This window comes from Orcinus orca, chromosome 10, assembly GCF_937001465.1.
Source record: "Orcinus orca chromosome 10, mOrcOrc1.1, whole genome shotgun sequence".
Taxonomy (NCBI): Eukaryota; Metazoa; Chordata; class Mammalia; order Artiodactyla; family Delphinidae; genus Orcinus; species Orcinus orca.
In genome coordinates, this window is record NC_064568.1 from 11,815,551 (window position 1) to 11,842,500 (window position 26,950).

The 26,950-nt window shown below is 41.5% G+C and overlaps 1 protein-coding gene across 9 annotated transcripts in view; it reads left to right on the plus strand.

Moving 5' to 3' along the window:
- The window catches only part of SUMF1 (sulfatase modifying factor 1), a 451,840-nt gene that overhangs the window by 51,784 nt on the left and 373,106 nt on the right, over positions 1 to 26,950 (plus strand). For 8 of the 9 annotated variants that reach the window (XR_007469861.1, XR_007469862.1, XM_004274774.3 and 5 more), the window contains 4 exons: positions 2,257 to 2,339; positions 4,378 to 4,500; positions 5,254 to 5,368; positions 20,413 to 20,529. Coding sequence is in view for 7 of the 9 variants with exons in the window: in XM_004274774.3 (XP_004274822.1) it covers positions 2,257 to 2,339; positions 4,378 to 4,500; positions 5,254 to 5,368; positions 20,413 to 20,529 (438 nt within the window). In the remaining 2 variants the exon portion in view is untranslated. Of the gene's footprint in view, positions 1 to 2,256; positions 2,340 to 4,377; positions 4,501 to 5,143; positions 5,369 to 20,412; positions 20,530 to 26,950 lie in introns of those variants that run through there. The other variant, XM_033437198.2, reaches the window with a different exon arrangement.

The window sequence follows — 26,950 nt, forward strand, 5'->3', positions numbered from 1 at the left end:
TTTCAAGAATGTTCACAGAAGTAGTACCATTCATACTAGCCCAAACTGGAAGCTACCCAAATGCCCATCAGTAATAGAATAGATAAATAAATTTATTTAAAAAATTGCTAATGGACTTGAGGACATGGGGAGGGGAAAGGGTAAGCTGGAATGAAGTGAGAGAGTGGCATGGACATATATACATTACCAAATGTAAAATAGGTAGCTAGTGGGAAGCAGCCGCATAGCACAGGGAGATCAGCTCGGTGCTTTGTGTCCACCTAGAGGGGTGGGATAGGGAGGGTGGGAGGGAGGGAGACGCAAGCGGGAAGAGATATGGGAACATATGTATATATATAACTGATTCACTTTGTTATACAGCAGAAACTAACACACCATTGTGTTAGCAATTATACTCCAATAAAGATGTTAAAAAAATTGCTAATGATGAAATATTTCAAAGCACAATAGGATATAAGAAAAATAGGCATTCTAGTTCCTACCACCCAGATTTAACGAAGGTTAACATTTTTCCTGTTTGTTTTTTTTTTCTTCTTCTTCTTCTCTTTTTTTAAAATTTTTTATTTTTTATTTGAGAAATAGAACCTTCTGGTGGCCTTAGTGTTGGGGGTGGGGTAGAGGTGGGTGAGTGATGTAAAGATACTGGAATGTAAGAGTGGGATGACCTGGGCTTTCTCTGCAGGTCTTCCCTTGACATGGAATGAGTTACCTGTCACTGGCACCTAAACATCAAGCAGAGTAGTCAGCGAGAACATCTCCCCATTAAAGATTCCGCAGTACCACAGAAGGAATAGGAAGAAGCCATGCCTTTCACCTCTCCTGCTCTCTGAAAGATAAAACACTTTGCAGTAGTGTCCTTTAAGGACACAATGCCTCTTTCGTTGAAATATAAAAGAATTTGGCTTTTTCCATCAAATTGTGATTGGAATACCATGAATGTTTTGATTGCGCTGATGTGAAAAAAGAACAAGACAGGGTTTGGTGTTTTCAGTGATTGCTGTAATTGTTAGCAGGAACACATTCCCCCTTCTCTTCCACTCAGGCTGGCTCATCAGGACGCAGAGGATTGAGAGTAACATTGTCATGGGGATAACCTTGAGTCTGCCCTGGTTTATATTAGAAGAAACATTTGCAAACTTCTTTACTTAGTATTAGCATCATTGATGATGGTAATTTTTTTGTAACTCTCTTCCTGTCATGAGGCCCCTAGTTGAGACTGGTTCCCTTTACTGAGTGCTTGCTAAGTGCTAGGCATAGTCCTAAGCCCTGTGTGTATGTTCTGTTTCCTCCTTGTAATAACCCCTGAGGTAGGCATTGTTACTGTCTTCACCTACAAATGAGAAAACAGGTGTGGGGAGGTTGATTAGGTTACCAGGGGCACCGTAGGAGTGGCAGAGCCATGAGTCACATCTCATTTTGCCTGACTCCAAAGCCACGTTCTCAATCAATCACTAAATGAGGGCCACTTGATATTGGTATTTGGGTTAACAGAACTGTAAAGTAGGAGGTAAGGTTCTGGGAACAGGATCTGGGCTGCACTTCCCAGTCCTATCTAATGCAGCCTCCTTTGAGTCTGAGGTAGGTGAGGCAGGCGGGCCTGCTCCCATTTCACAGATGAGGACTCTGGGACCAGGCAAGCAGTGAACTTGCCCAGAGCCATACAACTATTGTTGGGCTGGAGATTAACCAGGGTCTTTTGAAAACACACTCCAGCCCTTTATGCTATGCTTCAGCTTGGTCTCTGGCTACCTTGCTTGACCTTCAGCCCGGCACTTAACTGTAAGATTAATGCTGTTTCACCATCTTTTAAATAGGAGGAGTACTACCTGTCTCACTTGTTAGAGATTATAGAGGGTTAGCTAGCAGTGTGTCTTTTAAAATTCTTGGAGACACACACCATTTAGATACGTATTTATTTAATCACTGTGGTGCTTTATGATGGGAGATAATGCTTTTGTTTTTTTTGGCCACAGCGTGTGGCTTGCTGGATCTTAGTTCCCCAACCAGGGATTGAACCTGGACCACAGCAGTGAAACATCGAGTCCTAACCAGTGGACCGCCAGAGAATTCCCGAGATAATGCTTATTTGTTAGATTTAGTTACATATAAATCTTTATTTTTGATATTCTGGTAAAGTTATTTGGTAAGTCAACTGGAAGTTGAAGACCTTAAGAGAGATATTTTTCTGCACAGACTGAGTCAGTGTTTTTCTAGAGGCATCATAGCTAACCTCAGCTTATTCTGGGTTGCTTTGAGGTGGCAGCTGCTCCCTGGTGGTTACCTGTTAAAGGCGCTAACTGGAGACACCCAGAAGGGCCCGACTCTACTGTCCTGCACAGGTGAGGCTGGTGGGTCTTTCCCCAGATGACATGTTTCATTCCAAAATAGGTTCCTATGCTGTTGAAAAGAAACTCAGTGGCCGTCTTGTATAAAAGAGTGAGTATGACAAACTCTACTGACTTGGTCGGTAGGAAAATAGGATGGCAGGAAATACTGTATGTACAGACCCAAACATAGCACCTAGCTCACAGAGAGCTCTTAATAAGTGGCCTTCCTCCTCCCTCATTTGGCCTGTCAGAGGGTTCCCTCTTGGAGATTTTTTCCCCCTTTGACAGGCCTATTACAAATCTCATGACATGTTTAACCTTTACAACTTGTCTGTTTGCTCTCCCTCATGAGTGGGTCATTGTGAGGAAGGAGACCATCTGTCTTGCAGATAAGTGGTGGTGTCCTGCCAGGTGGCCGCGGCAGAAGCTCATCCCTTGGGTTTAGGACTCATGTTGTCTCCAGTCCTGGACTGACATACTTTGAAGCCACCGTCTGACCGAAAAACCACAGAGCTGCAAGTCGGTCAGCAAGTCTCCAGGGTGGCAAAGAAATAATTATCTCAAGCAAAAATGGATAGCACTTTAAGCCCTGAAGATGCAGAAAGGTTTGGGTCAGGACTCAGCATCTCAACAGCCCAAGAAAACTGTTCTCCTAACCCAGTTTTTCAGATGGGATTTTCGAGCTTCTATTTTTGACAACAGTCCCGGTTATTGACCTCATTGTCAGGAATCTGGAAGTACATGAAGTACAGCTTTAGGGATATAGCCCCTTGAAAACGTCAGAAATCTTTCAAAGCCTGAGGTGGTAGCCTCTGTGGTAGAAATAGGCCATGAGGTGGAAAGTTGTAGGATTCTTGGGTACCTCAGGTTGACGGCCTCTTAGGTCCCAATTATTATCTTCTTTCCTGAATTTAATAGTAGAAGAAAAAGTGAAGGGTAGAAGGAAAACTGAGAGTGGAATGTATTATATCCACTGAGTGAGTCCTTCTTCTGAGAAAAGTGCATGTCTTAATATCAGTGTTGAAAACAGTGACTGGCATGTAATAGGTACTCAATAAACGCTTTTAAAGAATAAGTGAAAGTTGTGATGTAATTACTGTAGGGAATTCGAAGATGCTTAGGAAATAGCCTAGGAATGTAGAGTCCACCTGAGAAAGAGTGAGCAGGGAATTAAAGTTATCTGGTGCTGGGTAAATATGTTTATCCCCTTACTCTCAAACTTTCCCCCTAACCTTCCCTACCCCTCTACACCTTTAGAAAAAATAAAGACTTATTTGGAATCTGCTAGATTCCTCACTTGCTAGAGTGAGGCACATATAGCTGACTCATCTATAGCAGAAAGACACAAAGTTTAAGGCCAAGTATCACAGATTGGATTCTCTGGAAACATGCTTAGATAGAGCTTGGTGTGAAGAATATTTGTATAAGGGGATCCACACCTGTGGAAGGGGTGGGGAGGAAACAGGATTGGGCAGAGGGAGAAGCCAAGACTACAGTGCAGGTCCAGGACATCCCACCCAGTCCTTGGGGCTCTGGGGTATAAATGACGCGTAGGATTTAGCTATGGTGAACTCACACGGCTGCGCCTTTATGCCCCTGCCGTGGTTGGTCCTTGCTGGCTGTAAGGCGGCTCTTTGCAGCTCTCCTAAAGGAGCCGAGAGCTGGAAGCTTCTGCTGATGCCACGCCCAGCAGCTGGAAAATCATTCCTTCCTCATAGGGGGATCTGGCTGGTGCGTCTCCACACCCACTGCACCAAGTGAGATTCTCTGGGGGTCCAGGCCTGCATGCAAAGTGAAGAAATGTTTTGAGTATTGTTCCAAGCGGGATCATAACCTCTTTGGGAGCCTGGGATGTCAGAAACCCGTGGTAGAGGGTGACAGATGTGACCCGGCTGGGGCTGGATTTGGGGACCAGGCCCACCTCAGCATCACAGATTGAGGTGAAGGTGCTGATGGGCACTTTGCTGAAGCCGGTCCTGCCGGTTCCTGTTCCTGTTCCTTTTCCTGTTCTGGTTCCTGCCCTGCTCACTCTGCTCTTGCTGTTCCCCAGGCCAGATCACCCTGTTCTTCATGTCTCCTGGAACGACGCCGTCGCCTACTGCACATGGGCCGGGAAGCGGTTGCCCACGGAAGCCGAGTGGGAGTACAGCTGTCGAGGAGGCCTGCAAAATAGGTACTTGGAGGGTCTCGTCTTTGCCTAACAGTATGTGGACCTTTTTCTAAATCTACGGAACTTACTTTGGCTGGACAGTTGATTTAAAACCACAGCCAGATCGCAGCTTACTCCTACTGGGCTTTCTTCCTGCCCGTGAAGTTACTTAGGAACCATGGATGCAGGGATCACCACCCCCTGACAGTCTCCCAAAGCCATGTGTGTGGTGAGGTGGGCTACGGCAATTGAGCCCCCATCCCTGTGTCACATAGTCCTCCTTAGAGCCTCCTGGCAGGCTGCCTTGCTTTTTGGATTTTCTTATTTTAGGCATCTCCTGAAGCAGCAATATATCTTTTGCTTCCAGAGCCATGAGACAGAAAACTCATGTTTGGGTCACATCTAGGAAAGGCTCCTTAAAATAACGAAGGCTTTATAAAAAAGTGCAGTGTGATGTTGCCTGATCATGCTTCCATATAAGTCCAGGATGATGTCTGCTTTCCCAGCCTCCTATAAGCCCTTCTTTTAGTTCTGTGATTTATTTCAGGCCTCCTGAGTCCTCGGGAGAGACCAAGGTTGTTGTGAACTTGACATGAACTGGTTGTGCGGAAGTTAAAAAAAAATCCTGATTAAAAGCTTTATGTATTTTTTTTTTTTTTTAAAATAGCTCACTCGGAACAAGCAAGCAATGTTCTCTCTTTCACTGCCTTCCTCCTCTTGACTTTCGTCCAGAAGCCTGTCTGTTTGACAGGCTGATGCCTGTGTCTCTTCTGACAGACTCTTCCCCTGGGGCAACAGACTGCAGCCGAAGGGCCAACATTATGCCAACATTTGGCAGGGCGAGTTTCCTGTGACCAACACCGGAGAGGACGGCTTTCGAGGGACTGCGCCTGTGAGTAGCGAGGCTTGTGACGGATGGCGGCGGCTGCAGCGCACCGAGAAACCACCAGCAATGAGTGAAAGCGCTGCTCGCTCTCTGCCCCACGTGCTGCCCCCTTCCTGCCTCCATCCACCACCGCACGTAGCAAATACTAATAATTAACCAGACGTTCTTTTTCTGTAACACCTTTTTCCTTCCGATTCCATAACACTTGTTGTGGAAACTTTGAAAAAACAAGAAGTGTACATAGGAGAAAATTGAAAGGATCTGGAATCCTACCACCCAGAGATAGGTAACCCCTGTTAACGTTTAGGTGCATTTCCCCCCATTCGTCTCCTATGTTGATGATGCTCCTAATGGCTAGTAGTTAGTGAGCACTTGCAGAGCGCCAGGCATGTTGCTGAGCCATTTGCATGAATTATCTCATTTAATGTCTCTTCAGCTCTGTAAGGTAGGTACTGTTATCCCCATTTTCCAGGTGAGCATTCTGAGGCACACAGAGGTTAACTAACTTGCCCAAGGTTATACAGCTGGAAAGCAGCACAGCTGGGATTTGAACCAGGTCGGTTTGTTTTCAAAGGCCATGCTCTTAACTACCATAGATGCCAGCATAAATGTTTCTGGTGTATATGTGCCTATATATTTTTTACATATTGCTTTTGGGTCATACTATAATACTTAAAATCCTACTGTTTTTCCCTGTGTAATATCAGCAACATTTTATCTGTCATTAGCAGTTCTTCACAAATACATGTCTTTTAGCAGCTGGATAACTTGTCATTTGAATGAACCCTAATTTATTTACCTCTTATTTTTGCAAATTTATATCTGTTTTTCTGCTAAACAACAATGAACATCTTATGCATAGATATTAAATTGTATCTCTGATGATTTTTTAAAACATTATTATTGGAATATAGTTGATTTACAATGTTGTGTTAGTTTCTGCTATACAGCAGAGTGAATCAATTATACATATACATATATCCACTCTTTTTTAGATTTGTTTTCCACGTAGGTCATTACAGAGTATTGAGAAGAGTTCCCTGTGCTATACAGTAGGTCCTTATTAGTCTGATGATTTTTTAAAAGATAGATTCCTAACAGTGAAATTAGTGAGTCAAACACTAGAAAACTTTCTTCATAAGGGTTTCAGATATATAACCAAACTCTTTTCCAGACTGTGTATCGCAAGTTTCCCTCCATGAGTGTTCCTTTCTTTCTGCTCTTTTGTCAGCAAAACCATACATTAATGAAGCAATGTTAAAAGCATTTCGTTTTCTCTCTTTTTTTTTTTTAAACATCTTTATTGGAGTATAATTGCTTTACAATGGTGTGTTAGTTTCTGCTTTATAACATAGTGAATCAGCTATACATTTACATATATCCCCATATCACCTCCCTCTTGCATCTCTCTCCCACCCTCCCTATCCCACCCCTCTAGGTGGACACAAAGCACTGAGCTGATCTCCCTGTGCTATGTGGCTGCTTCCCACTAGCCATCTGTTTTACATTTGGTAGTGTATATAAGTCCATGCCACTCTCTCACTTCGTCACAGTTTACCCTTCCCCCTCCCCATGTCCTCAAGTCCATTCTCTACGTCTGCGTCTTTATTCCAGTACTGCCCCTAGGTTTTTCAGAACCATTTTTTTATTTTAGATTCCATATATATATGTTAGCATACGGTATGTGTTTTTCTCTTTCTGACTTACTTCACTCTGTATGACAGACTTTACGTCCATCCATCTCACTAAAAATAACTCAGTTTTGTTCTTTTTTATGGCTGAGTAATATTCCATTGTATATATGTGCCACATCTTCTTTATCCGTTCATCTGTCGATGGACACTTAGGTTGCTTCCATGTCCTGGCTATTGGAAATAGAGCTGCATTGAACATGTGGTACATGACTCTTTTTGAATTATGGGTTTCTGAGGGTATATGCCCAGTAGTGGGATTGCTGGGTCGTATGGTAGTTCTATTTTTAGTTTTTTAAGGAACCTCCATACTGTTCTCCATAGTGGCTGTATCAGTTTACATTCCCACCAACAGTGCAAGAGGGTTCGCTTTTTTCCACACCCTCTCCAGCATTTATTGTTTGTAGATTTTTTTTTTACACCTTTATTGGAGTATAATTGCTTTACAATGGTGTGTTAGTTTCTGCTTTATAACAAAGTGAATCAGTTATACATATACATATGTTCCCATATCTCTTCCCTCTTGCGTCTCCCTCCCTCCCTGCCTATCCCACCCCTCTAGGTGGTCACAAAGCTCAGAGCTGATCTCCCTGTGCTATGCGGCTGCTTCTCACTAGCTATTTATTTTACGTTTGGTAGTGTATATATGTCCATGACACTCTCTCGCTTTGTCACAGCTTACCCTTCCCCCTCCCCATATCCTTAAGTCCATTCTCTAGTAGGTCTGTGTCTTTATTCCTGTCTTACCCCTAGGTTCTTCATGACATTTTTTTCCCTTAAATTCCATATATATGTGTTAGCATACGGTATTTGTCTTTCTCTTTCTGACTTACTTCACTTTGTATGACAGATTCTAGGTCCATCCACCTCATTACAAATAGCTCAATCTCATTTCTTTTTATGGCTGAGTAATAGTCCATTGTATATATGTGCCACATCTTCTTTATCCATTCATCCAATGATGGACACTTAGGTTGTTTCCATCTCCGGGCTATTTTAAATAGAACGGCAATGAACATTTTGGTGCATGACTCTTTTTGAATTATGGTTTTCTCAGGGTATATGACCAGTAGTGGGATTGCTGGGTCATATGGTAGTTGTATTTGTAGTTTTTAAAGGAACCTCCATACTGTTCTCCGTAGTGGCTGTACCAGTTCACATTCCCACCAGCAGTGCAAGAGGGTTCCCTTTTCTCCACACCCTCTCCAGCATTTATTGTTTCTAGATTTTTTGATGATGGCCATTCTGACTGTTGTGAGATGATATCTCATTGTAGTTTTGATTTGCATTTCGCTAATGATTAATGATGTTGAGCATCCTTTCATGTGTTTGTTGGCAGTCTGTATATCTTCTTTGGAGAAGTGTCTATTTAGGTCTTCTGCCCATTTTTGGATTGGGTTGTTTGTTTTTTTGTTATTGAGCTGCATGAGCTGCTTATAAATTTTGGAAATTAATCCTTTGTCAGTTGCTTCATTTGCAAATATTTTCTCCCATTCTGAGGGTTGTCTTTTGGTCTTGTTAATGGTTTCCTTTGCTGTGCAAAAACTTTGAAGTTTCATTAGGTCTCATTTGTTTATTTTTGTTCTTATTTCCATTTCTCTAGGAGGTGGGTCAAAAAAGATCTTGTTGTGATTTATGTCATAGAGTGTTCTGCCTATATTTTCCTCTAAGAGTTTGATAGTTTCTGGCCTTAAATTTAGGTCTTTAATCCATTTTGAGCTTATTTTTGTGTATGGTGTTAGGGAGTGATCTAATCTCATACTTTTATATGTAGCTGTCCAGTTTTCCCAGCACCACTTATTGAAGAGGCTGTCCTTTCTCCACTGTACATTCCTGCCTCCTTTATCAAAGATAAGGTGACCATATGTGCGTGGGTTTATCTCTGGGCTTTCTACCTGTTCCATTGATCTATCTTTCTGTTTTTGTGCCAGTACCATACTGTCTTGATTACTGTAGCTGTGTAGTATAGTCTGAAGTCCGGGAGCCTGATTCCTCCAGCTCCGTGTTTTGTTCTCAAGATTGCTTTGGCTATTCGGGGTCTTTTGTGTTTCCATACAAATTGTGAAATTTTTTGTTCTAGTTCTGTGAAAGATGCCAGTGGTAGTTTGATAGGGATTGCACTGAATCTGTAGGTTGCTTTGGGTAGTAGAGTCATTTTCACAATGTTGATTCTTCCAATCCAAGAACATGGTATATCTCTCCATCTATTTGTATCACCTTTAATTTCTTTCATCAGTGTCTTATAATTTTCTGCATACAGGTCTTTTGTCTCCTTAGGTAGGTTTATTCCTAGATATTTTATTCTTTTTGTTGCATTGGTAAGTGGCAGTATTTTCTTGATTTCACTTTCAGATTTTTCATCATTAGTGTATAGGAATGTAAGAGATTTCTGTGCATTAATTTTGTACCCTGCTACTTTACCAAATTCATTGATTAGTTCTAGTAGTTTTCTGGTAGCATCTTTAGGATTCTCTGTGTATAGTATCATGTCATCTACAAACAGTGACAGCTTTACTTCTTCTTTTCCGATTTGGATTCCTTTTATTTCCTTTTCTTCTCTGATTGCTGTGGCTAAAACTTCCAAAACTATGTTGAATAAGAGTGGTGAGAGTGGGCAACCTTGTCTTGTTCCTGATCTTAGTGGAAATGGTTTCAGTTTTTCACCATTGAGGAAGATGTTGGCTGTGGATTTGTCATATATGACCTTTATTATGTTGAGGAAAGTTCCCTCTATGCCTACTTTCTGCAGAGTTTTTTATCATAAATGGGTGTTGGATTTTGTCAAAAGCTTTTTCTGCATCTATTGAGATGATCATATGGTTTTTCTCCTTCAGTTTGTGAATATGGTGTATCACGTTGATTGATTTGCGTATATTGGAGAATCCTTGCATTCCTGGAATAAACCCCACTTGATCATGGTGTATGATCCTTTTAATGTGCTGTTGGATTCTGTTTGCTAGTATTTTGTTGAGGATTTTTGCATCTATGTTCATCAGTGATATTGGCCTGTAGTTTTCTTTCTTTGTGACATCCTTGTCTGGTTTTGGTATCAGGGTGATGGTGGCTTCGTAGAATGAGTTTGGGAGTGTTCCTCCCTCTGCTGTATTTTGAAAGAATTTGAGAAGGATAGGTGTTAGCTCTTCTCTAAATGTTTGATAGAATTTGCCTGTGAAGCCATCTGGTCCTGGGCTTTTGTTTGTTGGAAGATTTTTAATCACAGTTTCAATTTCAGTGCTTGTGAATGGTCTGTTCATATTTTCTATTTCTTCCTGATTCAGTGTTGGCAGGTTGTGCATTTCTAAGAATTTGTCCATTTCTTCCAGGTTGTCCATTTTATTGGCATAGAGTTGCTTGTAGTAATCTCTCCTGATCTTTTGTATTTCTGCAGTGTCAGTTGTTACTTCCTCTTTTTCATTTCTAATTCTATTGATTTGAGTCTTCTCCCTTTTTTTCTTGATGAGTCTGGCTAATGATTTATCAATTTTGTTTATCTTCTCAAAGAACCAGCTTTTAGTTTTATTTATCTTTGCTATCGTTTCCTTCATTTCTTTTTCATTTATTTCTTATCTGATTTTTATGATTTCTTTCCTTCTGCTAACTTTGGGTTTTTTTTGTTCTTCTTTCTCTAATTGCTTTAGGTGCAAGGTTAGGTTGTTTATTCGAGATGTTTCCTGTTTCTTATGGTAGAATTGTATTGCTATAAACTTCCGTCTTAGAACTGCTTTTGCTGCATCCCATAGGTTTTGGGTCGTCGTGTCTCCATTGTCATTTGTTTCTAGGTATTTTTTGATTTCCTCTTTGATTTCTTCAGTGATCATTTCGTTATTAAGTAGTGTATTGTTTAGCCTCCATGTGTTTGTATTTTTTACAGATCTTTTCCTGTAATTGATATCTAGTCTCAGAGCATTGTGGTCGGAAAAGATACTTGATACAATTTCAATTTTCTTAAATTTACCAAGGCTTAATTTGTGACCCAAGATATGATCTATCCTGGAGAATGTTCCATGAGCACTTGAGAAAAATGTGTATTCTGTTATTTTTGGATGGAATGTCCTTAAATATCAATTAAGTCCATCTTGTTTAATGTATCATTTAAAGCTTGTGTTTCCTTATTTATTTTTATTTGGATGATCTGTCCATTGGTGAAAGTGGGGTGTTAAAGTCCCCAACTATGAATGTGTTACTGTCAATTTCCGCTTTTATGGCTGTTAGTATTTGCCTTATATATTGAGGTGCTCCTATGTTGGGTGCATAAATATTTACAATTGTTATATCTTCTTCTTGGATCGCTCCCTTGATCATTATGTAGTGTCCTTCTTTGTCTCTTCTGATAGTCTTTATTTTAAAGTCTATTTTGTCTGATATGAGAATTGCTACTCCAGTTTCTTTTGATTTCCATTTGCATGGAATATCTTTTTCCATCCCCTTACTTTCAGTCTGTATGTGTCTCTAGGTTTGAAGTGGCTCTCTTGTAGACAGCATATATATGGGTCTTGTTTTTGTATCCATTCAGGCAGTCTGTGTCTTTTGGTGGGAGCATTTAGTCCATTTACATTTAAGGGAATTATCGATATGTATGTTCCTATTCCCATTTTCTTAATTGTTTTGGGTTCGTTATTGTAGGTCTTTTCCTTCTCTTGTGTTTCTTGCCTAGAGAAGTTCCTTTAGCATTTGTTGTAAAGCTGGTTTGGTGGTGCTGAACTCTCTCTCCTTTTGCTTGTCTGTAAAGGTTTTAATTTCTCCATCAAATCTGAATGAGATCCTTGCTGGGTAGAGTAATCTTGGTTTCAGGTTTTTCTCCTTCATCACTTTATATTAGTCCTGCCAGTCCCTTCTGGCTTGCAGAGTTTGTGCTGAAAGATCAGCTGTTAACCTCATGGGGATTCCCTTGTGTGTTATTTATTGTTTTTCCCTGCTGCTTTTAATATGTTTTCTTTGTATTCAATTTTTGACAGTTTGATTAATATGTGTCTTGGCGTATTTCTCCTTGGATTTATCCTGTATGGGACTCTGTTTGCTTCCTGGACTTGATTAACTATTTCCTTTCCCATATTAGGGAAGTTTTCAGCTATAATCTCTTCAAATATTTTCTGAGTTCCTTTCTTTTTCTCTTCTTCTTCTGGAACCCCTATAATTCAAATGTTGGTGCGTTTAATGTTGTCCCAGAGGTCTCTGAGACTGTCCTCAGTTCTTTTCATTCTTTTTTCTTTATTCTGCTCTGCAGTAGTTATTTCCACTATTTTATCTTCCAGGTCACTTATCCGTTCTTCTGCCTCAGTTATTCTGCTATTGATCCCATCTAGAGTATTTTTAATTTCATTTATTGTGTTGTTCATCATTCCTTGTTTCTCTTTAGTTCTTCTACGTCCTTGTTAAATGTTTCTTGCACTTAGTCTATTCTATTTCCAAGACTTTGCATCATCTTGACTATCGTTATTCTGAATTCTTTTTCAGGTAGACTGCCTCTTCATTTGTTAGGTCTGGTGGGTTTGTATCTTGCTCCTTCATCTGCTGTGAGTTTTTCTGTCTTCTCCTTTTCTTATCTTACTGTTTTTGGGGTCTTGGGGTCTCCTTTTTGCAGGCTGCAGGTTTGTAGTTCCCATTGTTTTTGGTGTCTGTCCCCAGTGGCTAAAGTTGTTTCAGTGGGTTGTGTAAGCTTCCTGGTGGAGGGGACTAGTGCCTGTGTTCTGGTGGATGAGGCTGGATATTGTCTTTCTGGTGGGCAGGTCCACGTCTGGTGGTGTGTTTTGGGGTGTCTGTGGACTTAGTATGATTTTAGGCAGCCTCTCTGCTAATGGTTGGGGTTGTGTTCCTGTCTTGCTAGTTGTTTGGCATAGGGTGTCCAGCACTGTAGCCTGCTGGTTGTTGTGTGAAGCTGGGTGCTGGTGTAGAGATGGAGATCTCTGGGAGATTTTTGCTGTTTGATATTATGTGGAGCTGGGAGGTCTCTTGTGGACCAGTGTCATGAAGTTGGCTCTCCCACCTCAGATGCACAGCACTGACTTCTGGCTGCAGCACCAAGAGCCTTTCATCCACACGGCTCAGAATAAAAGGGACAAAAAGTAGAAAGAATGAAAGGCAGAAAGAAAGAAAGAAGAAAGAAAGGAAGAAAGATGGGATGGAGGGAGGGAGGGAGGAAGGAAGGAGGGAAGGAAGGAAAGAAAGAGAGAAAGAAAGAAGATAAAATAAAATAAAGTAAGATTAAATAAAGTTATTAAAATAAAAAATAATTGTTAAGAAAAAGTTTTTATTAAAAAGAAAAAAAAATGGACGGATAGAACCCTAGGATAAATGGTGGAAGCAAAGCTATACAGACAAAACTCACACAGAAGCATATACATACACACTCACAAAAAGAGGAAAAGGGGAAAAAGTAATAAATCTTGCTCTCAAAGTCCACCTCCTCAATTTGGGATGATTTGTAGTCTATTCATGTACTCCACAGATGCAGGGTACATCAAGTTGATTGTGGAGTTTTAATCCACTGCTTCTGAGGCTGCTGGGAGAGATTTCCCTTTCTTCTCTTTGTTCTCACAGCACCCGTGGCTCAGCTTTGGATTTGGCCCCGCCTCTGCCTGTAGGTGGCCGGAGGGCGTCAGTTCTTCGCTCAGACAGGACGGAGTTAAAAGAGCAGCTACTTCGGGGACTCTGGCTCACTCAGGCCGGGGGGAAGAGAGGGGTACGGAGTGCGGGGCGAGCCCGCGGGGGCAGAGGCCGGCGTGACGTTGCACCAGCCTGAGGCGCGCTGTGCGTTCTCCCGGGGAAGTTGTCCCTGGATCCCAGGACCCTGGCAGTGGCAGGCTGCACAGGCTCCCCGGAAGGGAGGTGTGGAGAGTGACCTGTGCTCGCACACAGGCTTCTTGGTGGCGGCAGCAGCAGCCTTAGCGTCTCATGCCTGTCTCTGGGGTACGCGCTTTTAGCCGCGGCTCGCGCCCGTCTCTGGAGCTTCTTTAAGCAGCACTCTTAATCCCCTCTCCTTGCGCACCAGGAAACAAAGAGGGAAGAAAGAGTCTCTTGCCTCTTAGGCAGATCCAGACTTTTCTCCGGACTCCCTCCCGGCTAGCCGTGGTGCACTAATCCCCTGCAGGCTGTGTTCAGGCTGCCAACCCCAGTCCTCTCCCTGCGCTCCGACCAAGCCCGAGCCTCAGCTCCCAGCCCCGCCCGCCCCGGCGGGTGAGCAGAGAAGCCTCTCGGGCTGGTGAGTGCCGGTCGGTCGGCCCCTATCCTCTGTGCGGGAATCTCTCTGCTTTGCCCTCGGCATCTCTGTTGCTGTGCTCTCCTCCGTGGCTCCGAAGCTGTCCCCCTCCGCCACCCGCAGTCTCCGCCCACGAAGGGGCTTCCTAGTGTGTGGAAAGCTTTCCTCCTTCACGGCTCCCTCCCACTGGTGTAGGTCCCGTCCCTATCCTTTTATCTCTGTTTATTCTTTTTCCCTACCCAGGTACGTGGGGACTTTCTTGCCTTTTGGGAGGTCTGAGGTCTTCTGCTATCGTTCAGTAGGTGTTCTGTAGGAGTTGTTTCACGTGTAGATGTATTTCTGGTGTATCTGTGGGGAGGAAGGTGATCTCCGCGTCTTACTCTTCCGCCATCTTCTCCTCATCCGCCTGTTTGTAGATTTTTTGATGATGGCCATTCTGACTGGTGTGAGGTGATACCTCATTGTAGTTTTGATTTGCATTTCTCTAATGATTAGGGATGTTCAGCATTCTTTCATGTGTTTATTGGCAGTCTGTATGTATTCTTTGGAGAAATGTCTATTTAGGTCTTCTGCCCATTTTTGGATTGGGTTGTCTGGTTTTTTGTTATTGAGCTGCATGAGCTGCTTGTAAATTTTGGAGATTAATCCTTTGTCAGTTGCTTCATTTGCAAATATTTTCTCCCACTCTGAGGGTTGCCTTTTCTTCTTGTTTATGTTTTCCTTTGCAAAAGCTTTTAAGTTTCATTAGGTCCCATTTGTTTATTTTTGTTTTTATTTCCATTTCTCTAGGAGGTGGGTCAAAAAGGATATTGCTGTGATTTATGTCATAGAGTGTTCTGCCTTTGTTTTCCTCTAAGAGTTTGATAGTTTCTGGCCTTACATTTAGGTCTTTAATCCATTTGGAGTTTATTTTTGTGTATGGTGTTAGGGAGTGTTCTAATTTCATTCTTTTACATGTAGCTGTCCAGTTTTCCCAGCACCACTTATTGAAGAGGCTGTCTTTTCTCCATTGTATATTCTTACCTCCTTTATCAAAAATAAGGTGACCATAGGTGCATGGGTGTATGTGTGGGCTTTCTATCCTGTTCCATTGATCTTTCTGTTTTTGTGCCAGTACCATACTGTCTTGATTACTGTAGCTGTGTAGTATAGTCTGAAGTCCAGGAGCCTGATTCCTCCAGCTCTATTTTTCTTTCTCAAGATTGCTTTGGCTATTCAGGGTCTTCTGTGTTTCCATACAAATTGTGAAATTTTTTGTTCTAGTTCTGTCAAAAATGCCATTGGTAGTTTGATAGGGATTGCATTGAATCTCTAGATTGCTTTGGGTAGTATAGTCCTTTTCACAATGTTGATTATTCCAATCCAGAAACATGGTATATCTCTCCATCTATTTGTATCATCTTTAATTTCTTTCATCAGTGTCTTATAGTTTTCTGCATACAGGTCTTTTGTCTCCTTAGGTAGGTTTATTCCTAGGTTTTTTTTTTTGCAGTACATGGGCCTCTCACTGTTGTGGCCTCTCCCATTGCGGAGCACAGGCTCCGGATGCGCAGGCCCAGCAGCCATGGCTCAGGGACCCAGCCAGTCTGCGGCATGTGGGATCTTCCCGGACCAGGGCACGAACCCATGTCCCCTGCATCGGCAGGCGGACTCCCAACCACTGCGCCACCAGGGAAGCCCGTATTCCTAGGTATTTTATTCTTTTTGTTGCAGTGGTAAATGGGAGTGTTTTCTTAATTTCACTTTCAGATTTTTCATCATTAGTGTATAGAAATGTAAGAGATTTCTGTGCATTAATTTTGTATCCTGCTACTTTACCAAATTCATTGATTAGCTTGAGTAGTTTTCTGGTAGTGTCTTTAGGATTCTTTATGTATAGTATCATGTCATCTGCAAGCAGTGACAGCTTTACTTCTTCTTTTCCGATTTTATTTTTATTTCTTTTATTTCTTTTTCTCCTCTGATTGCTGTGGCTAAAACTTCCAAAACTATGTTGAATAATAGTGGTGAGAGTGGGCAACCTTGTCTTGTTCCTGATCTTAGTGGAAATGGTTTCAGTTTTTCATCATTGAGAACGATGATGGCTGTGGGTTTGTCATATATGGCCTTTATTATGTTAAAGAAACTTCCATCTATGCCTACTTTGTGGAGGGTTTTTATCATAAATCAGTGTTGAATTTTGTCGAAAGCTTTTTCTGCATCTATTGAGATGATCGTATGGTTTTTATTCTTCAATTTGTTAGTATGGTGTATCACATTGACTGATTTGCATATATTGAAGAATCCTTGCATTCCTGGGATAAACCCCACTTGATCATGGTGTATGATCCTTTTAATGTGCTGTTGGATTCTGTTTGCTAGTATTTTGTTGAGGATTTTTGCATCTGTATTCATCAGTGATACTGGCCTGTAGTTTTCTTTCTTTGTGATATCTTTGTCTGGTGTTGGTATCAGGGTGCTGGTGGCCTCATAGAATGAATTTGGGAATGTTCCTCCCTGTGCTATATTTTGGAAGAGTTTGAAAAGGATAGGTGTTGTTTTCTCTTAACACAGTCAGGAAAGATGTCTTGTGGCGAGGAAGTTGCACCTTACTGGGTTTGTTGTTACAGAGAATAATTTTCTTTCAACAATCTTTCAAACAGTTGTCACTTTTAAAATATTTGTATTTTTGTTTCAGACAAATATGATTCTTCCAAAATTTATTTATGAATGTAGCACACATATGTTATTTGGAACATGACCAAATGATTCCAGAATTTCAACTGAAATAATAAACAAGTGAGAAAGACTGAGACACTGGAAAAGATGAAGGGTTAGGAGACACTTGACCTATGAGAACTTTAAAAATATTTTGAGCCATATAGTTTTTTTTTTTTTTTTGCAGAGTTAATGTAAAAAAAAAAGTTGCATGAGAATATGTTGCCCTTAAATAGGCACATAGGTGCATATGTGTGTGCTTCTAAAATTCTGTATATATGAGTTAGGTATATGATAAAGGTACCGACACAAACCAATGGGAACTGGATGTATTATTCAACAGGCAAAAGGCTAATCAGGCCATCTAGAAGTTGATTCTTCTCAAGTTTCCTTCAAGATCGCTTGTGCTCTCATGGGTGCATAGTTTTTTAGTCAGTAAAATGAGTGATTAGAGACCTTGGGGTCTAAACTATCTCAACCTGTTCTCAACCATTTCCTGGGTAAGAAGCCCAGCCAGTATCTAATGGGCCACCTTTTGTCGGCAGAACCGTGCTGCAGGATGAACAGAATAAGGTGCCGGATGAGGTTGCTCATGACACCCCAGGAAAGATGATAGTTGGTGCAGAAGCAGGACAGTGGCCATCACGTGGTTTGAGAAGGGCCTCGGCAGCCTGGAGGTCCCTCTTCAATGGGAGTCTGTGTGAAGTAGGGCCACTGCCCTTAGCCCTGAAGCCTATGGCATGCGCTTCTGATGGACCACACAGATTATACTAGCGCCTGCCAGTTTTCATAAAAGGCCATGAGAAGCTGTACTGGACAGTTATGAGTATTTTACAGCACTTAATGGTACAGAATTTCTTGTCATTATTTAAGCACATGAGCCTCCAAGGAAAATAGTCATTTATTCTCAAGCCAGTGCACCTTTTCAGAAAACACCAGTTTCCGTATAAAATAAGGATACTTTACAGATATTTCGAGTTGGAACATTTAACTGTGGGTTCAACAGATGTCTGTTTGGAGTATATTCAACAGAACTTACCTGAAGAAGTTGCCATAGAAGTTCCTAAGACAAAATTAGAACAGTTACCAGGAGCCCGCAAATAATCAATTTGAGAAACAGGACCTGTGGAGGAAAAAAGCAGCAAGTTATACAGAGGCCACTTCCACCTGTGTTTGGAATGAGACTTGACAAGATCTATACCTTTAAATTGGGACTGTTTACCCAGAGAATTATCTCAAGTCCTCCTTAGCTGCCTTGTTGTGTCCACAGGCCCTGGTCAGTTGAGAGCAGGAATTGAACTTTAATGATAGGATGGACTACAGTGAAATAGCTCCCTCCCCTGCTATTTTATGTATTTTATTATTTTCACTCTGGTTGTAAACTGAGCAGACTATTCTGACCACAGTGAATTTGAAGAATTGGATTTGTATTTGGTTAGGCCTCTGTTGTACAGTTGTTAGTGTTTTGGTTTTCATGCCTATCAGCTCATTCACCTGAAAATAAGCATGTTTGAAGTATTTCTCATGTACATTTGTCTTTTAATGAGCTTTCTGGAAGGAAGCTTTGGTTGGTGTGATTAATTTAACCATGAGCGTTTAAAATTTTTATACTCTCATGTGGTAATTTTGCGGGTGGTGACCTCCTGATTTTACCTCACTTAAACGTCATATTGTTTAAAGAGGGAAAACCCCTCAAACCTTTGAGTAGATGCTCTTATTTCCTCGTGTTATGGTTTAACCGCTCCAGATAGGCTAACTTGCTTGCCCAGTGGTTGCTGCATGTTGGCACATAAAGGGGACCTCAGGCTGACTGACCTGAGAGCCCCTCCACTCGTCTGCTCTCTGAGCCTGAGAAATGATTCCTTCTTCCAGAACGTTCGTTCCATCTCACTTGCTCTCGCGTCCCTTGCTCCTTCCCTTCTTTCCCTGAAACAACTTATTTTCTCCTTTTCCAGCTGTTATTCTGTCTTGCTGTTCCTGATCATCTCCAAATTCTTGAAAGGACAGTGTATCCTCTGGCCTTTCCTCCTTTACTGTCTCTCTGTCTTTTGAACTCTGACCTCAATTCCCACAAGGCACTTATACCTTTGTTGAGGACGGTTCGCCTTCAGCCCGAAATCTCTCCCTCTTGGGAGTTCCTGCACCTTTTCTTTCATTATCTTACCTTACTCATCCCACCCTGCCTTTCAGGATTGGATTTTTAATTTTTGGTATCCTCCTCCTTTCTCCCTCATTAAGGTTCATTCATGTCTATGTCATCAAACCCTTCCTGCTTTCATTCGACACGCATGGAATTACTGAATGAAGCAATGAATAGGTACCACTGTTTCCATAATGAATGCTGAGTGAGGAAGCAGAGTGGTAAACGTTTTCAGCTTTCCCCTCGCCTGGATTAAGTTTTTTTTTCGGAGTAGCTTCATAACTTTGAAGTGCTCTGAATTGCCCAAGTGTGAGATGCTTCCATATTTATGTGTCAGTCTAAAACCTTCTGAAGCCAAGTAGAAGTGAATGGTATTCCTTTTAGTTCTATCTCATTAATTGGGAAAAAAACATGGATTTAAAAAAATATTTTTAAAAAAAGAACCCCAAAGATAACAGTATTTTTTTCATTTAAAAAATAAAAGTTTTCTTCATGTATGAGAATTTCTATTACAATATGTTAGGAAAAATTTTGCGTCCCTAAAATAGCATAACTGTTCTGTACATATTTACTATTCAGTCAAAGATTTTTCTCTCCTCCTCCCCACCCTCCTTCTTACACAAGTGTTGCACTTTGGTACCATGTCTGTGACAGTATTATGTGGCAGACTGTCTGGTCTGCCTTTGAAATGTGATCAAACTACTTGCTGAAGAGCCTGTGCAGCTTACCTCATACTTCCACGTGCCAGAGATTACAAACCCTCTATGTATTACAAATACGCTCGGTAATGAATTCACATTTTCTTTATAAAAACAAGTCCCCTCAGTGTTGTGATGATAACGACTGAGGCGTAAAGATAAGCTGGTGAGTTGGAAGGGGCTGGTGGAGAGGATAGAATTGGCTTGGGGTCTCTCAGTGCTAAAAAGACATCATGGCCAGCAGAGCTCAGCTCTGATGACAAGACTGATACCGGGTCTAATATGGTGTTCCTGTTATGCTTTTGAAGGTCTGAAGATGGTTTACCCCTCACTCCCCAGTCAGATACAGATTTGACTTATGACCAGTACTAGTCTCTCTATTAGGAATAATTTCATTGACTGTCCTACTATGTAATGTGAACTCTTCTTAGGTTTCTAAACTCCCTTTGAGAGCTCAAAGCTGAAGAATATCTTTCTTTGTTTCTACATTGGCCAGATTGTATTTTCACTGTTGGAATGAGAATTAATATTCATACTTTAAAGTAAGAGTTCTTTGTACATGTTTGTACCAAAGAGGTTTTCTAGACAAGATGAGTACTTTGACATTTCCCCCTTTTTTTAATTTTTAGGTTGACGCCTTTCCTCCCAATGGTTACGGCTTATACAATATAGTAGGGAATGCCTGGGAGTGGACTTCAGACTGGTGGACCATTCACCATTCTGTTGAAGAAACGATTATTAACCCAGTGAGTATCAGTCTCAGAGTATGTATTGTGAAAAGGTTACATCCATCCCCTGGGCAGGCTGTGGCAATAATTTCATGTGTTTAGGGTATTTCTTTTCTATTGACGTTAATCTTGGAATTTCCCCAAAGGGATATTAAGCACTTGTCTCTCATTTCAACCTTAAAGCATTGTGTAGACATGTCTGTGGACATTTTATATGCTGCTGGATTGCAGTGGTGTTAATGATTTGAGGGAATCTGTCTATAACTTTAGAAATTATTTCAGCCTCATAAATGTGATCAAAGTGAGATATATAAATAAGTATGCAAGATGCATTAATGTTTATTAATAACTAGTGAGATCCGGTAGATGGTATTTATCATCCAGCTAATTGCCTGAGTTTTCATTGGTTGAAATTTTGATTGAAGAGCATTGTTTGGAGAAAATGAGAAAGGATGTTTTCTGGGTGAATGTTGAATCAGGAAGTTGAGTCATTTCATGATTATTTGCTGAACTCCACAGTATGAACTCCACAGTTCAGTGCATCATAAACCTTGGGAATTGAGACAACCATGTTTAAGTTTTACCTTTTCTGGCATGGGAGGAATGTTGACTGCAGTTAGTGGACTACTGTGCCTCTAAAACCAAGCTCTCCCAGCAGAATATACAAAAATTGAGACGCTACAAAAACTGGGCATGTGGGTGGGAAGTACTTCCTTTAAAAAGAACATGACTGAATATTTCTTGTGTAAACAGATTGGGGGGAAGATACCATTTAAAAATCCTATCTCTAGCAAACTAGACATTCATAAGTCAGATCCAAGAATGTATATTTATACCCAAACTAGCTAGACTGGGAACTTAATATGTTTAATTTTAAACCTTAACCTCTTGAAAAGGCATAAAAGGTAGTGATAAAGAAAATTAATTCTTTGATCTCTTCTCAGTAGAGTGTTGAACAGCTCAGAGTAATTGAAGAAATTGTCAGACTCTGCCTCGGGCCATTTTTCAGAATACGGGGATAAATTTGTGTGATATGCTTGATTCCTCTTCACAGAATAACACGTGGATTGCTCATGAATAATCTAGGGACAGAAATCTACTTTCTTGGGGGCAGATGAAAAAGCTGAGTTTTTTGGAAACTGTCATTTCCTCCTTGTTTTCCTTGTACTTTCTGGCAGGGCTGGTGGAAGTAGTGGTCAAAGACAACCCATCTCTCCAAAATGAGAATAAGGTTGTGAAGTTCTCAGTGGGTTTGTGGTTGGGAGACGCCATTCTCTACTGGCAAGATGTGACTTGGCGTTTGCTGTCAGAATCAGAAATAGAATTTTTTTCCCCCTCAGATTAAAGCATCTGCATGTTTGGAAGGGGGTGCACGAGGCTTCAAAATGCTGGCAAGTTGTGAATGTATCTCTCTGACCATCTGTTGTTGAGCTGAGTGCTTATTGGTTTCAGTTTTATAATTGCTTGTGTTTCTTCTAAGGATTTACAGAAAAATCCATATTTTTCTTGTTTTCCCCAGTCCTGGGCTCTATCTCAGATGTTGTCTTTGGTCTATAAATCATTCTCCTAGTAGGTTTCTCTCTGTCACAGAGGCCTCATTTGCTTCCTTATTTGACTGGGATAAAATTCAACAGTTTTGAGAACTAAATTCCAACTCCCTTGCAAACTCAGACTCTTTCATTGAAATCTTCACAGCTCTCCTTCATTCGTAGAGCCACTGCCTGTCTCTCATCTGCATTACTGCATCAGCTTCCCAGCTGGGCTCCCTGCCGTCACTCTTTCTGCTCTACTGCAGCTGTAATGATCTTTATAGAGGACACACTTAATGCTGTCACTCCTCTGTTTAAAATAAAGTACAAACTCTTGAACATGACTTCTGAAGGCTAAAATAATTTAGCCCTTGCTGATCTCTCAATGGCCACAGCTTTTTCTTCTTCTTTCAACATTTAATTATGAAATGTTACAAAAATTCGGACAAGTACAGAAAATAGCATAACAGATACCTATGATATCGACCATTTTGATTTAACGTATATTGACAGTATATTGTATTTACTATATTTCTTTTAGCTAAAGAACAAGAACAAAAACTAGTCAACACTTGATATTTGTCAGTATTTTTAATTTAAGCTATTCTTGTCAGTGTATAGTGCTATCTCACTGTGGTTTTTTAGTCATCGTATATGTATATTAAAATTTATTTTGGTGAAGTACAGTTGATTTACAGTGTTGTGTTAACTTCTGCTGTACAGCAGAGTGATTCAGTTACACATAAATATACACATTCTTTTTCATATTCATTTCTGTTATGGTTTATCACAGGATACTGAATATAGTTCCCTGTGCTATACAGTGGGACCTTGTTTATCCATTCGAGATATACTAGTTTGCATTTAGTCATCATATATTAAAGTCTGTATCTGACAACTCTCATATCTGGCCACTCTGTTGATCTGCTTCTGTTGTCTGTTGTTCTTGAATTTTGGTCACATCTTGTTTTCTCACATGCCTTGCTATTTTTGATTGAGTACCAGATGTTGTTTAAGAAAAACTGTGGTGATTATTTGAGATCTGGATAGTGGGATCTTTCTCTAGAGTGGACTTACCTTTGCTTCTGGAAACTTCTATTTCATATTAGCTTATTCCAATCACGAATTGAGATGATTTGAAGCTGAGCTTCAGTCCCTGTGAGGGCTAGTTGGGTATAGTTCTTCAGGGTACCAACGAACAGTCTAGGGGTTTTCCATGACTTTTCTTCCTTGTAGGGCGCCGAGCTCCAGGTTTTTCTTCCTTGGCCTATAAGTCTATGCAAAGTTCTTTTCAGCTTCTCAGCATTATAGCTGCTGCCATTGGAATCAATAGACCTCTGGGAAAATAGGCTCGTCTCTCTGGGCTTCCCTTCTCTCTGGGATTTGAGCCCTGCAGTTCCTCACAGCCCTGATAGTTCTCATCTGATCTGTTTAAACTCCCAATTGTCTTTGAGGTCTTTTTTCTTTTTTTAATTAATTAATTAATTTTGGCTGCGTTGGGTCTTCGTTGCTGTGCATGGGCTTTCTCTAGTTGCGGGGAGTGGGGGCTACTCTTTGTTGCGGTGCGTGGGCTTCTCATTGTGGTGGCTTCTCTTGTTGTGGAGCACGGGCGCTAGGTGTGCGGGCTTCAGTAGTTGTGGCACACACGCTCAGTAGTTATGGCTCGCGGGCTCTAGAGCGCAGCCTCAGTAGTTGTGGCGCACGGGCTTAGTTGCTCCACAGCATGTGGGATCTTCCTGGACCAGGGTTCGAACCCGTGTCGCCTGCGTTGGCAGGCGTATTTTTAACCAGTGCGCCACCAGGCAAGTCCCCTCTTTGAGGTCTTAATTTATTTGCCTTCCTTCCCTGATGGCCTGTGTATTACCAGTGCCTAGCAGAGAACCTGGTACATAATAACTGGTCCTATAATAAAGCCAATTCCAGATACATAGAATCAAGAGAGTTTGGTTACTCTTCATACTCCAGGTGTTTCAAAAGCAAAGGCTAGTTAAAAACAGATATTTTCAGGAAAAGCTTTGGACCAAAATACCCATGTGATTAGTAAACATTTCAACCCAGGAACTGACCTCTTCAGTGTCATGTGTATCTTTTAGTTCCAAGACTAAATCATAATGGCAAATCATTTTAAATCTTCTTTGGAGAGCTTAGGAAAAGTCAGTGCTCTGTATGCAGAGGCTATTCGGGGATTATCTTTTTCTTGTTCAGTGACTTCCAGGGAGCAAATGTTAATCATTAGTGTTTATTTTATTGGGTAGTCATTTATGGCAAAAGCAGGTGGTGGGAACACCTTGTGTGCTTTGTACACACAATCCTAGGAGAGGCTGAGCTATTTGGCCGTATGGAGTGAGGGTCAGTTTGGTCTTACCTGGTAGAAGGTTCTTGGGAGTGTGCATGCATGTGTGTGTGTGTTTTCTGGAACTACTTAGGGTGGCATCACCTCTTCCCACACAGATACAATCCAGAGTGTGGCTGTTGATACTACTGTTTTTTTTCACCCAATAATTGTAATAATAAAAGATGATTTGTGGTTTTTTTCTTTTTCACTTACCTAACCCGGAGACCCTTATTAATCTGTGGCAGTGTGTGCTGCTTTCAATAAAAGACTATGTAGAGCTTATATAGCATCCTGATTTCCCACACCTGCATCCTCACTCGCACTACCCTGGTATCATGCTGACTTGTTCGCTGATGATGTGAAAGGATGGAGTGATCTATAATATCTTTCCCACTCTTAGAGGTACACGGTTTCATTCAGGCAGCTTTTTTTCCCTAAGGGAAAGAATTCTAGTCTTAGAATTAGTCACAGTAACTTGGATTATAGCTCTGCCACTTAATAGTAAAGGAATCTCTCTAAACTTAGAATATATCTTAAGTTTCCTTATCTACAAGCTGGGAATAACTATACCTATCTCATGAAATTGTTGGGAAGTTAGATTTGATAATGTTGTATATAAAAATACTTTATACCCCAAAAGTACTATTGTGGTGGTGGTTTACTCTTTTTGTTTAAATTATTTTTGGGTACCTAATTGGGATATTGTATGCTTCTGTTCAGCAGAATTAATGAGGAATGTTGGCCTTTGGAAGCAGAGGGGGAGAAAATGATGTTTATAAATAATGAATGCGTAATATTCCTCCTATCCTTATCTTTTGTTACCATAGTCATCCTTACAATGAAAATCTCACTTCACAGCCCATTAAAGTCCAATGGGAATAAAGTTTTCTAAAAAGTATTCCTCCTCTGAATGAATCCCTGCTGCTTGCCAAATTCTGTTAGCCAGAGATTCTGTTTGTTTTGTTTTTGTCAACGTGGAGTTTGGTTGTTCAGTTAGATTGTATAGCTCTAGACATTTTGGGAAGTGTGTTCTGTTTTGCAAGTGTGCATTGCTGTGGCTGGGAATTGACCAAGAGGCTGTAAGCCCTCCTTGTGTGCCAGCTGTGGTTTGCAGTTTGCACTCTGCTCGTTTTGAAGGACACACATCTGAGCCCTTGCGCATCTCACAGGGCACATGCCAACCCTCTGACCTGAGGTGCTGGCAGGTGCCTAATGGCCAGTCCTGCTTTTGCCATTGGGTGACTGGACTTGGGGCTTGGACTTGCGTTTGCCCGTCCTCTAAACCAGCAATCCCCATCCTTTTTGGCACCAGGGACCGGTTTTGTGGAAGACAGTTTTTCCACGGACGGGGTGGGGGGCGGGGGGTGAGGGATGGTTCAGGTGGTGACACGAGCGATGGGGAGCCGAAGATGAAGCTTCGCTCGCTGGCCTGCCGCTCACCTCCTGCCGTGCGGCCCGGTTCCTAACAGGCCGCGGACCGGTATCGGTCTGTGCCCCAGGGGTCGCGGACCCCTGCTCTAAACTCCACATTTGGTTGTTTCTCTTCCCAATAACCCCTCCTCTGGCCTCCCACCACTACATGGATCAATGAATTTTGTACAGCAAAAATGTTAGACCCCTGGGGCTTCCCTGGTGGTGCAGGGGTTAAGAATCCACCTGCTGATGCAGGGGACATGAGTTCGAGCCCTGTCCGGGAAGATCCCACATGCTGCGGAGCAACTAAGCCCGTGTGCCACAACTACTGAAGCCCGTGCATCTAGAGCCCGTGCTCCACAACAAGAGAAGCCACCCAATGAGAAGCCCGTGCACTGCAGTGAAGAGTAGCCCCCGCTCTCCACAGCTAGAGAAAAGCCCGTGCACAGCAACAAAGACCCAACACAGACAAAAAGATAGAAATAAATAAACAAACTTAAAAAAAAATGTTAGACCCCTGCTTAGCCTGTCTCCTAACCCTCCTCTGCCTATGGCGTGAGCCTGTCCTTGTCTCAGCTGGGCAAGAAACAGTAAATACCACATCATCCTTAGTTGAGATTGCCCCACCCATCGGCAGCCTAATCAGTGGAGCAGGCATTACCCAGGATGTGCTAGGAGGAGGAGTTCACTGAGGATTTTTATCCGCCGTAAGGCCTTCATTCACGTATTTTCAATGAGGACAGTTTAGAATAAATCAGTTTGATGTAGAAGTGACCTGGTATTCAAAATGAAAAAGGCATGAAAGTGTTAAGGAAGTTGATTTAAACTTGATAATAAATTACTGTGGTTGTAAATTATATTTAATAAATCCCAAAGGGAAAACAGGGCAGTCAAAAATCATCAGTCTCTAGAGGCTATGCTTATGAAAAGAATTTTATCTTCTTCTCCCTAGTGGAAGATGAAAATCATTCTGGAGGAAAAGCTAATGTTTATCCATTGCCACTGTTCTTCGTGGTTCTGGAGCAAGGTTGATCATTCAACAACAATAACAAAAAAAACTGTTGAAAAATAGAAGGAATAAGCTTGAATGTATATGGCTCAGATATTTAGATCCTGTGAACACATTTTCAAACACATTATCCAAACACATGCTTCTTGCTTG